The sequence below is a fragment of the Rattus rattus genome, chromosome 13 (genome assembly GCF_011064425.1).
Source record: "Rattus rattus isolate New Zealand chromosome 13, Rrattus_CSIRO_v1, whole genome shotgun sequence".
Lineage (NCBI taxonomy): Eukaryota > Metazoa > Chordata > Mammalia > Rodentia > Muridae > Rattus > Rattus rattus.
In genome coordinates this window covers 31,032,011-31,045,515 of record NC_046166.1, presented here as the reverse complement: position 1 = coordinate 31,045,515, position 13,505 = coordinate 31,032,011, and the positions used below count along the sequence as shown (strand labels likewise).

Sequence of the window (13,505 nt, the reverse complement as noted above, 5' to 3'; positions counted from 1 at the left end):
CCCATGGGGTATAACAACTGTAGGAGATTTTCAAGGATCTTGCTACTCATGTGAAGAAGTCTTATTAAGGTAAAATGTGCTCATAATGTGTACATATAGGTTTTTATGGGACCACTAAACAATCAGTTAGCTAGGTTAGGGCTAGTGCTCTAAGCCTGTAAACTAACACTCCAGGAGGGAGAGACCAGAGGAGTTCAAGGTTATCCTTGATGGCACAGTAAGCTTGAGGCCAGCCTGGGCTATATTAAGATTTTGTCTTAAAAATAAAAAAAGAAACAAAAATCAAACAAACCAAAGCAAGACCCTCCATTGCTCCAAATCCCATAAATCTATGAAGAATATACCTCTATCTATCTATCTATCTATCTATCTATCTATCTATCTATCTATCTATCTATCTATCTATCTATCTATCTGTATGACGTTAGATACTATACATGTCATATATTATCTCTTTCATTAAAGCATAGGTCCAGTGATAACATACATGAAAAGTGTTTCCAAATAATCAAACTATGGTCAATTCAGATCTCATTTCATGGTAAGTGATGATTCTCTCTTAGTCTAATGGTTAGTGTTCTGGTGACTTTTACAGATAAACTGTTTTCACTCTACCTAACTGCCATAGGTAAGAGAGGTTACAACTTCTGTTTGTCTTGCTCTATACTTAAAGCCTCAGAGATTAAAACTGTGCCTAACACAATCAGCATATTTTTCTTCTAGAAAGAAAACATTAAAGGGAACAGTAAATATCCTTGCTGGAGCACAGACGCCAGGCAAAATGTATTCTCCAGAATTGGTGCTCCCAGAGCCCATGAGCAGGCTACACTCAGAATTCTCTTACCAGTCTGCAGCCTCCGCTCTCCCCTCCTCACCCCTCTGATATCGTGTTGATACTCTATTCTTTCAAACACCAAGAGGGCAACTTTACACATAATCCATCAAATCTAACCTTTTAACGCACAGAATAAGCAAGTCCATCCAAATCTTTTAAAAACCGTCTTCACAGGTTTCTTTCGTTTGTAACGGTACTTTTCTTTATGCTCACTTCCTTTCGATACTGATTGGTTGGTTGATATTTCTATTTTTCTCTATGTGCTTTGCCTCTGGCCCTTCCTGCTCAGAAGCCCTCAGTCTCATGGTCCAAAAGAAGAGGAGGGCCTCATGGTCCAGAGGAGGCAGACTTTCCTCCATTACACGTTCATGCCTCTTAGATCTCAAACAGCTTGATGTGAAGCTTGTGCCTGCTCCTCCGCCCTCCATGCTTTTGCTGGTGCCTCTGCCACAAAGAGGCCGGGGCTGCCTTTTATTCCACATCTTCTGTAAAAGCAGGGTGTTTAAGGGCATGCTTTGGGTACAGGCCTTGGTCCATGACCCAAGGTCTACTCATTTGCCATTTAACTTCAGTCCCGTTTGTGGTGCTTCCATTTCCCAGAACTATGGAATGTTTTGTGAAATCTGACCTTTGCCAGATTTCAGTTCTTTGACTTTAGCTGTTAATCCTGAAACCTGTAAAAATCTAATTCTCTCACATCTGTGAATGGTTGTCATAGAAGTCAAGATGAAATTTGAGAATCATAAATAAATTATTGACCCATCAAAGGTGAAATGTTAGGGCATCAAGTTCTGTCTGATATGCACTAGGTGGTGGTTCTCTCTCTCTCTCTCTCTCTCTCTCTCTCTCTCTCTCTCTCTCTCTCTCTGTGTGTGTGTGTGTGTGTGTGTGTGTCTTTACAGATTTAGGATAGGGCTCGTTTCTAGCCTTGTTGTTAGGGAGACAGCTCAGTTAGAAAGCAGGCAGAGTGGTGCGTGTCTGTGATTCTAATGTTAGGGATGTGCACTAGCTAATGAGGAATTTCAAGCTCCAGGTCCTGTGAAAGACATTGTTTCCACAGACAAAACAGACAGCTTATGAGGAACAGCATTAGGGGTTGATTGCTAGCCTCTACACCTATGCACATACACGTGAGTTTACAGACGCATGAACATGCTCCCCTCGCACACTTGGTTCCAGCCTCATCTCTGGTTAGCAGGAAGGACAGTTGTTCATACTTCCAGGATGGTCCACTTCACTGTCTATATGGTCACCCTTTATGGGGGATTCTTCTAGTGAAACCTCCCTGGACCAAGATGCTGCCACAGCTACTACTGTGATAGAGTTAGTTGGAGTGGTTTGCTGTGGGTGGCTGCTAGTTTTCTCATGTTCCTTCTTCCAGAGGTACATCTTTCAAACCTAGTGGCTTTGAATGATCTCAGAACAGACTAGCAATCACAGGAAAATCAGAGCCTGAGTCCCATCCCCAGTCCCAAAGGTGCTAGTTATTACTCCTCCTTTAGCAGAGTGTTTGTCAGAAAGAGAAGACAGACTTAGGACCTTTGTACTCAATTTCACTCAGCTATATCTAGCAGGCTAAAGCATTTCCCAGAATCCTTTGCTGCTCATTGTCCTGTGTTGAACCATAGTCATTCTTAAGCAGGGGACTGTCACCACAACACTAGAGTCTTCTATTCTCAACAACTGTAGAGATGAATAACCTTTCTCCAGTGACTCATTTACCCTTGAGAGAAGTTCCCAATGCTTTACTCCAGTGTGCTGACATCAGGTCTCAAGTTGACTCAGAAAAATAAATAGGATTCTGAATGCTCTGATTCCTATATGAAGCTGGATTTTAAGTCACCATGTCCCAGAGTTTTGCATTTTGTAGAAATAACACGAGGAGGTTATCTTTGCTTTCACTCAATGAGATTATTAATGATAACAAACTTCCAACCCTATAGTAAGAGAAAACTATGTTAATCCACACAACCTGTATTCTGGATTGAGTAAATACAGCTTTGTGATTCTTGTTTTTCTCAGTTCACTGAAGACTGGGCAAGAGATTGGCCCAAAGTTGGCTCTGGTCACTGCTTCTGAAATATATTAGTTAAACTAAGGTATTCTTTAAAGTCTTTTATTTGCTAGGACTGAAGATCAGAACTATGATAGCACTCACTGCCCCTCCTTCTGATGCTTACACACATGTTCCAGAACATGTGGAGAAGCACTTGTTATTGTATGTTTCACAGATGCCTGGCTTGTGTCATGTCCTCCTGTCAGAGGAAAGTGCTAAAGAGAAAGTGCTGAATAAAGCTTTTTGAATTTGTTTTTATAACATATACCAGTGTGCTGTCTTCAGGGCTTCAGCCTATGTATGTGTGCATTCATGTGTGTATGTGTGTGTCTATGTGTGTGTATATGCATGACAGTGTGTGAATGAGACTCTGTGTGGGTATGTGTGTGTGTGTATGCTTTCGAGTGTGTGAGTTGTGTGTGTGTATGTGAGACTGAGTGTGCGTATACATGTGTGTGTGCATGCATGAGTGTGTGTGAGACTCTGTGTGTATGTGTGTGTGCATGTGTGTGTGTATGCGTGAGAGTGTGTGATTGAGACTGTGTGTGTGTACATGTGTGTGTGTATGTGTGAGAGTGTGTGATGCTGTGTGTTTGTACATGTGTGTGTACATGCATGAGAGTGTATGAGTGAGACTCTGTGTGTGTGTGTGTGTGTGTGTGTGTGTCTGCACATCTGTGTATTTGGAGGTACCTGGGATCATCAGTTTACATAGGTCCATAAATGAAAAGTACACATTTTCATCGGATTAAACGAGCTTTGTAAAGCACACAAACAAGCCTTCGGGGTCACGTTTCCAGCTTCATCTCCATTTCCTAACGAGGGCAGGAAGATTAAAATATCTACTGACTAGATGTGACTTTGCATTTCAATTATCTTGACAGTTTCTCATCATTTTTGATGATTTAGTAATGCAGAGTGTAGCAAAGTAGCTGAGCTTCTCCCACAAAATATCAGAATTGTTTTTCATTTTAATATACTTCAGAAGATCATAAAATGTTCCTTAGAGTGACAGCTGAGTCTCAATATTTATGACTTTCTGATTGCTGTAGTGCTTTAGGGAAAAAAAAACCCCAAAATGAGCCCTCGAGTAAAATTTAAGTGAAAAAGATTAAAATTCAAGGTTCTGGACTCCTTTCATTTGAACGAATGTCCAATTTTTTTCCTGGATGTTTTATGTGCCAACCTTAGTTTCCCCATATTTGACAGGTTTTAAAAAAGTGCTTCATTTCTCTCTGAAATATACGAGCTGCTTGATTTTTTTGAAATCAGCCCCTTTTCAGATCAGCACCACTTTCCCCTCACATTTCCTACTGGAGGCGGCCACACACTGCATCTGCCCACAGATGGAGGAGGTCAAGCCCAGGATGAGTGAAGGAAAAGGGTAGCTGTCAGGACGCCATGCATTTAGGATTCCTCCACCGCGCTGATACCCACACAGGGGATTTGTAATGTGTGCCCGAGTCTGTTTACTCTTTAATCTTCCTGTGAGCTTTTGTTGTTTTCTCATTCATGTGCATTGACTCGATTGAACTGTTCATTCAAAATATAGCTCTTTAATCAGTTTATGACTTTGTAACTTTTCCCTCCAGTGTTTCTAAATATGTTTTTGTTAGTGCAGTGTGTTATTAATATCTTATTATTTTGGGGAGCAATATAATTTCATATTAGAATGTCTCGCTACAATTAAAAGGATCGCGGAAGTGTAGAGAAAAATGTGAATGCTGTTGACAGCTTCACAAAGCAAGAGAAGAACCACATGAGCCTGAAGAGATTTATTAAGGACAATAATTTTATTAAAGGTCATTAAAATGCCTAAGTTTTAAAAAACTTGTTATTTTTATTTTATGTGCATTGGTACTTGCCTGCATTATGTTTATGTGAGGGTTTTGGATACCTTGGAACTGGAGTTACAGACAGTTGTTAACTGCCATGTGCTGGGAATTTGACCTGAGTCCTTTAGGAAGAGCAGCCAGTGCACTTAACCATTGGACCATCTCTCCAGACCCTGCACATCTACGTTTTATTAAACTCTCACCTATGTGTTTCCCCTGAGATTTCTGACAATGAATCTCTTCATTAAGTTACCTGACTGTTCTCCAAGCTCTATTTTAGGTGATGCATAATGTGAAGTAACGGACCCAGAGCTCTGCCCTTGTGAGACCGATATGTGAATATCAGTGACATAGTTGACGACGACAACGATGACGATGACGACAATGATGATGATTGTGTTCAACAAAAGTTGTTATTTGAGTTTGCTGAATCTTATAAACAAGACCAAGTGGTTACCCATTGCACCTTAGTAAAGAATTGAAAACAAGTAACTCAAGATTAGATTCCTCGGGAAGCACAGCACCCAGGCATAGGGGAACACCCTCCTTTTTGATTTGCCAGCTAAGCTGCAGCAGAGATGTACTGTGCTGAAGAGAACAGACACAACCATGAGGAAAGTAACCTGGAAAACAGAGACATTGTCAGGGTTGTTCGGAGAAGGTTTGGAAGCTTCTAAAAGGCCCATGATAAAAGTGTTCTTTCATTTGATCTGCATAAAAGATTTATTCCGAACAAAACAACATAAAAGTAGACTTGCTTAATTATGGGAAATTTGAGAATGGTCTGAATTTTTATCCAACATTAACTCTAGATCTAAAAGAGGAGAAAGCCTCTACTTCACCAGTCTCTTTCACTCCTACTTTATTTGGCTAATTATCTTCCTATTATTCTTTCTCTCTCCCTCTGCCTTCCTGCTCCTCTGCCCCACTTCACCTCTCTCTCTCTCTCTCTCTCTCTCTCTCTCTCTCCTCCCTCCCTCCCTCCCTCCCCCCCCTCTCCCCTCCTCCCTCCCTCCCCCCCTCTCTCTCTGCAGGCCTGGTTTTACACTGCTGTTGGTCATTCATTTGTTCTTGAGCAAGTCACCTCTCTAAGCTTTCATTTGGTCTTGAAACATGCAGAAGGTAACACCATAGACAAGGATATAGCCCAAACTAAGAGCCAATCCAACTGATCACTAACACAGCTTACAAGGATTAACAGAGGAGAATGGTTAATATTAAACATAACACATGTGATGATGCTGTGATACATAAAAAACCCATCACAGATAATAGCTCTTTAAGCAATGGAGATGAAGCAGAGGCATGGGAACTCTGGCTACACAGAAGTTTCTGACAGACACTGCCTTAGCTTATCCCATGTGTGTGGTTGACTACCCAGCCTGGAAGCAGCGCTGGTGTGAACCAGCATGTTCGGATGCCCAGTTACTCACCCTTGCCAGGCTAGTCCCAGATGGAACTTTATAAGGGACATACTTCCTGTAGATATGACCGACTCTAGAACACGGAACGTCGAACATTTCCCCTCCGCACATCCAAACCTAAAAAGGAGAAGGTAAAAGAAAAATTAAGGGTAAATTTCACCAAAAAGGAATGAATAGAAAGTATGAAAAATTTACAAATTTCCTTTAACAAACTTTTTCTTTTAAAGTACGTGGATCTGTGTGTGTGTGTGTGTGTGTGTGTGTGTGTGTGTGTGTGTGTGTATGTGAATATGTAGACGTGAGTATCTGTGGGGGTCAGATGATCGTGCTCTGTCGCCTGAAACTGGAGCTGCTGGCTGTGGATGCTGGGAACTGAACTTGAGTTCTCTGGAAGAGCGGCAATGTTCTTAAGCACTGAGTTATTTCTTCTGGATAATTTTTGTCATAGGTAGTTAATAAAAAAAAAGTTAAAATCCTGATTCACAAATACATAGGATAAGAAACTAGTTCCCTAAATTCTTTTCCACAGATATTATACTGGTAGTTTTTTCTTCTTAAAACTTCTTATCGCAGTTATTTTCCTGAAATAGAATTTAATGCTTAGATATCTTCTCTGTACAGATACTTGTTTTTTTTATAATGTTGTCAAAACATTTAAAAATATATTTCTAAAATGTAAACACTGAAATAATGAAGGTGGAGTTTTCAAAACAGTGGTCTCAGTGATGAAGTACAAACCTATCCATGCTGTATGCATGGTACTTGCATCCAGGTCGATCTTAAAATTAGTATTGCATTTTCATTACCCTTCACTACCCATAGTAAAACAATTAACTGGTTATATTGTGTTTCACTATGACAAGTCATGAGAACATAGACATAGTCCCAGATTTACATAGAAGATGGTATATTAGAAAATAATTTAACTATCAAAACAAAAGCCTAGGCTTCATAAAGATATACTTCTACCATTGTTTTACAGGAAAAAATTTTAAAAGGCTTTCGATGGTTTGATGGTTTATGATATATGGACCACATTATGTAATCTGAACCGTGATACTTGTACATATGGATTTTTCTGTGAAGATTTTTTGTTTATTTTTTGCATTATATTGAACTTAAAATCAGTAAATATTGAGCAAAATCTATTACCCTTCAAATTGCTGTTAGGGCTCAGCTAATCATTTGATGATGTTAAGAAAATGAAGAAGGGGGAAAGGGAGACAGGAGGGAGAGAGGGGCAGAGAAGCCGTGGCAGAACAAGATGGCAGGTGATGTTAAGATTCTGCTCTGTGTATTACAGGTTGTTATTAATGTTCTCAAAGGATGGATGGTACCGGGCTTTGTATGTTTAAGTGGGCAATTATATCTTATCAATTGGGTCAAAGATTATTGTGTTGTGTGTTCTTTTATGTGAGGGTTTGAGTGTAGGAAAGTGCGCGGCTGGGATGTGTTTCCGCCAAGATATCTAGCAGATGTCTTGGGGCACCGCGGTGCGGACCTAGCGGGGTAAAAGTCAACCATGCTTTTTTATTCTTATATTTTTACAACAACAAATGGTGAACCAAGGTGATGGGCAAGAATCTACTAGTAATCCTAAGAGTTGAGAGAAAGTTTTTATTTTCTAAGTAAGAGGAGTCCGGGCGCCATGTTAAGTCATGTGATATCTTAAGTGGGGGAATTCAAACAAAGAAAGTGGAAGCCACCTGGGCTGGCAGGCTGTGTGTCCCCTGCTGTGTAGAGAAGTAATGGCACCTCAGAGAGTCAGAGATTAAAAGCTGCTTTTAAAGAAATTGTTTAGGAAAGTCTTTCAGGATACTTTATATTCTTTTTTAATGTGGGCTCCACGGGAATTTTGGGGTTGAAATCCTAGTTAGACAAGCTACTACTTAATTACAGGTATTATTAAAAGGTGATTGAGTTTGTTTTAGAAAGAAGAGACTAAAGAGATTACCTGAATCAGGTGGGGATTTTCATCCACAGTTCAGAACTTAGATAGGGAAAATTAGTCACTACCCAAGTAGATAGTTGTGATGAAAATGTCTGGTAACACCAGGAGAGTGAATGCAGACATATATTATAGAAGTTATTAAGGTTAAAAGAAAATCTGTGGCTCTGGGTAGAGAGTTTACAGATGGATATATTTTAAGTTAAAGTCCTGAGTTTTAATTTGCTTATTGGTTTTAGAATTGATAGGTGTTTAAGTTTGTTTTAAGGAGAGTAAAGAGATTACCCGAATCACGTGGTGATTTTCATCTATGGTTTGGAACTTAGATAGGGAAAAATTAGTCACTACCTCCAAGTAGAGAGTTGTGATGAAATGTCTGTAACACCAGGGAGAGTGAATTCAGTCATATATTATAGAAGTTATTAAGGGTAAAGAAAAATCTGTGGCTCCGGGTAGAGAGATTAACAGTTTGAGATATTTTGGGCTAAAGTCCTGGTTTTATATGTTGCTTATTGATACTGGAATTGATAAAAGGTGTTTAGTTTGTTTTATGGCCATATGGCTCGTTGATGCCGGCTAGTGAGAGTTTGTGGTTACTTTTGATATTTACCACAACAGGAAGCTCGAAGTCTCTTAACGTGGGCTGAATGGGAATTTTGGGTTCATTTCCTGCTATCATACAGTACAAAAGCCTATCAGGCTCATTGTTTAGCTTGCTTCCTTTTTTAAAAAGTTGTTTAATCTTCATAATGGGTGTGACTTTGAGTTTTATGGTTATATTATTACTCTGGGAGAGAGTGCAAGATACAATCTTTTCTGGTTTCAGACTAAGGAACACAGTATTTTGGGAAAAAGATTTTGTCTTTGTGTTTTTAAAAAGTGTGATTAGGCTCTGGAAACCTCACAGAGTCGCACCGATCAGATTTGACAGAGGTAGACCGCCAGAAAATTTATTCAGGAGAATCAAACAAAAATCTATCTCGATTCTAAACTTTTGTCTTGAGAGTTGTATTTTACAGAGTGTGCCTACTTGGATTCCTAGACTCAAGGACTTTCAGCTGGGTCCAGTCAGGACACATCGGCTACAGCATTTGCTTCATTCTTCCTACCCCCTACCCCCAAGGATATCTCAACGCCCATGTACAGCTTGAAGAAGTTATAGAGGAGTTGTCACCCCAATTCCCTGGACTTTGGGGAGCTGAAAGTGGTTATTCTAAAGTTGTTTTTATGAGGAATTTAGAAATGGTAATTTAACAGGGAGGAATTAGCTAGATTGAATTGTACAGTCATAATCTCATTTGGTAACTAAGCTTAAATCATATCTTTGTTTGGGTATAGAATTTATTTGTTAAAAGAGTTTAAAAGTACAAGGTTTAGAGCCAGTCCTTCTATTGATGTCATTACAAACTTCTGAGATGATTAACCATGTGAGTTAAGGGCCAAATAGCAAACATATTACTGACGTTGTGAGAGTGCTTTCAAGATATTATTAAGATATAAAGACAACAGTATAGATTGTCTTATATAGGTAGATGGTTTTCAAAAACGTCAGAAATCCACAAAATTTGAGATTTAAAGTTATTTATCTTTTGTTGAGACATATCTGCTCCTAACAGTTACCCTTTGGTGGATTTAATGAAGAATGTGAACATCCCTACCTCCAGGTGAGGCAATACTTTGTGGCTAGGCAGCCACTGGACAAAACTGCCTGTTTCATCTGCAGACTAATACTGTCCAGAAAAGGACAAATTATGCAGTATAGTTGACTGATAAACTCTGCCAAGACAGGGTGATCAGCCCTTCAAAATCTGCATTTCAAGAGTCTGTCAGTTGATTTTGGGCCAGAAGGCTGAAGACTTGTGCTCAAATGTTGCTAACAGGGGACTGTGCTAGTGGAGATTTGTCTCTACAACCTCTCAGTTCTGGAAGCCCTGTTAGGCTTCCTATGTGTATAAATATTTGGTCATTAAAAGATTTCTGATGGGGTTGAAAACTGATTACAGTCTCATAGCCTATCAGGCTGTTTAACTCTGAAAATACATATTTTATTGGATAGTTATCAGATAGTATACAAGCTAGCCAAGATATAATATAGATTTTAAGCCTTTCTTAAGTTGGAATGAATAACTAAATGTTCTGTCTAACTGATATAGTGATGGACTGAGTGTTGAGTATATCATATGTTTTATAAATTGTAGAATGGTAATAATTGTAGTCAATTTATATATAAGTAAAAAGGCTTTTTAACTGGACAAAAAGGGGGAAATGTGGTTTGCCCTGAAGTTATCTGTATTTTGATGCTAATTCCACTGCCCCAAGGACAGCTGCCTAGTCGGTACTCAGAACTCAGGTGACTTCACCAGAACTACTTCCCCATTGAATTTGTAAAGTATAGGTGAGGGGCAGGTACAGGATAGAGAGGAGGCCTATCATTGGAGGAGAAGGAAGGATGGGTGGGAGAGAAGTTTCAAGGAAGAGGAGGAGAGGAGAGGAGAAAGGAGAGACAGGAGGGAGAGAGGGACAGAGAAGCCGTGGCAGGACAAGATGGCAGGTGATATTAAGATTCTGCTCTGTGTATTTACAGGTTGTTATTAATGTTCTCAAAGGATGGATGGTACCGGGCTTTGTATGTTTAAGTAGGCAATTATATCTTATCAATTGGGTCAAAAAAATGAAGACCACTTAACAAAAACCCCAGACACAAGAAGCCCTCTTTTGAGTTGTTGGTCAGGGCTATCTAAGAGATTCTCAAAACATATAGCCTATTGCTGCTACTTGGTTATATGCAGAGGTGGAAGGTAAGTTTCTATTGTTAAAGATACCATGAACTTCAGAAACATGGCCTAGAGGACCCTGAGCCAGAACTGACCTGATTTTCCCTTCCCTAGATTTCATGGTATTGGAAGGTGCCACACAAGCCTGTAATGGAGAGACACAGTGAACTGTCTATGATGATCATATCTAGATATGATATCTGTGGACCACAGCAATGACAAGCATAGCAAGATAACCCTGCAGGCAAAGTAGTGGCTCACACACCTTGGTGATAACCAATGCCTCTCTAATTGGATTTAAGACTCACTCAATAAAAGGAGTGTGGGAAGACCATGTCTGGTATTGGAAACTTAGCTAACTAACTAATCAATGATGGTGAAATTAAAGTTATTGGAGAAGAATTGACAACCACTAATTTACTAAGTTAGCATAAAACCTAACTGAAATACATAAACATGTGTTCCTATGCCCACACATAACCTTAGTCTTCACCTGTCATCAAGTAAACTTCTGTTTGAAATAGAAAGATCATTACAGAAAACTACAACCAGTTAATATGCAGAACTGCAGAGCTCAGTCTCAATGGATTCATTTACAAAACACGAGGATTATTATAGAAGATGTGCATAGAAATATTCTAAGAGCAAGAGCATCAGGAACATTTCTGTGAGATTGTGTCTGTTAGTAACATCAGAAGCTGCACCTGTAATACCTCACCAACATGACCGCTCAAACATGGGTTGGACAAGGACATCAACCAACAAGCCAAACTACCTGGGAAAAAATTCCAGGATGCTTCAATCCTACACAAAGAACTACAGGAGACTGAGTAAAGTGGAAAGGGGAAGAGATGGCCCTCCTTTGAGAAGATCAGACTGATCACTGATCAGTGACGAACAGCTCCAAAACATAATACAGCTAACACGAAGGAGATGGGGATGGGAGGGTTTGGAGGGAAGAAAGGGATGGAATAAATGTCTTAATTAAGATATAATCTCAAGAATTAACAACAAAATCTTAAAAGCCAAGAGACAAAAAACCGTAATCCAATCTGAGCCAGCCCAACTGAAAACAAAACCCAAACCAAGCACTCAGCTCTGACCTAGAGAGAAAAGAAAAGAAAACAAAGCCTGATCTCTGCTGAGCAAGAGAAACTCTGCAAGTAGACTTCTGGATTGTAACTAAAAATTTCCACATCTCAAGATTGCCAGCTAACCTTGAAGGGCTTGGCATTACCAAGTCTCTATAACCATGTGAGCTATTGCTTAAATCTTTCTCTTTTCTAAGTTTTATGACCCTTGACTGATACACACCTATAGACTGTCTGGAAGTGTTAATATTTGAAGAGAGAAAGAAATTTTTAAATTTCCATGTATATGAATATTTCCTTTCAACTCCCTTATTCAAAGGAATGACACCTTACATGAGACTGGTTGAATAGGAAGTCAGGTCCGAGGGGAGCCAGTTCAATTATTAAAGCGGTATCCAGCTGCTTTGCTTGCATTCAGGCCACCCTTGGTATTGATTTCAACTTAATGGAATATTTAGGAGTGACTTGGACTAAGATATTGGAAATATGTGTGGTAGTATAAGTCTGGTAGGGGCAGTGAAAGTTCTAGACAATAGTCCCAGTATCTGGAAAAATCTGAAGAGGCTATAGTTGTATACAGTTAAACATAAAAGAGTAAATATATGATGTGCTGTATCTTTTAAGGAAGAGAACCAAACCAAAACAAACAGTGACAATGATAAATCAATAAACCTTGCCAGAGCAGGGGAAGTCAGGAAGATCTGTGTTAACGGAAGAATATGGAGAGTTTAGGGCTCGATCTGGGTTCTGTGTGCCATTCTGAGACATTTTGCTGATTTCTGAGAAAAGACTTTTAAAGAGAATTGCCCCAAGGGTTAGGGTGATCTAAAAAGAAAGGATAGAAAGATCAGAATATATGTAGTTAAGGACAGCTAAAATCCAAAGGAGCCTTGTCATGCATTTAAAACCTGAAGAGCTAGAAGAGATGTTTTTATAGAACTTCAAAGAAATATTACCAGGATGAATGGTGTCCAGCTATGAGAGACAGATTAAAACCCAGCTGAAGGAATTTTTAATAATACGGATAAAGATGAATATGGCTTTCTGTATCACTAGATATACTGGAAACTGTAGGAGGTGAGATTTTGGAGACAAGCGTGTAACCCGATTAACAGTTGATGTTGCTGATGTTTAAAGCTAATTGTGATGGCAGAAATTAGTATTTAGATTGCCTACTGCACCCTTATAATGGGTTATTTCACTTAGTGCTCACAATTCAAATGTCAGGTTTTACTACGTCCGCAGCGATATTGGCTGGAAATTGGCAGTCTAGAGATGCCTAGGGTTTGCTCTAAACCACATAACTAGAGCTGAGAATGGAGCTCAGTTGAGAGCACTTGTCAAGTATACTTAAAGCCATGGGCACAACACTCAGCACTGTATAAAGCAGGCATGGTTGTACAGGCTTATAATCCCAGTACTTAAGAGGTAGGAGTAGGAGGACCAGAATTTCTTAGGAGACCCGAGACCCTGTCTGCAAAAGGACATTTGAAATCTAGTCCTTGAATAGTCTAGTCCAGCACCCATATCCTTAATCGATAT

At 39.5% G+C, this 13,505-nt stretch overlaps 1 protein-coding gene across 1 annotated transcript in view; it reads right to left on the bottom strand.

Annotated features, from left to right (window-relative positions):
• Positions 1-13,505, bottom strand: part of Galntl6 (polypeptide N-acetylgalactosaminyltransferase like 6) — a 1,121,089-nt gene that overhangs the window by 76,056 nt on the left and 1,031,528 nt on the right. The window contains exon 8 of the mRNA XM_032919234.1: positions 6,160-6,267. Within this exon, the coding sequence (XP_032775125.1) occupies positions 6,160-6,267 (108 nt within the window). The remainder of the gene's footprint in view (positions 1-6,159; positions 6,268-13,505) is intronic.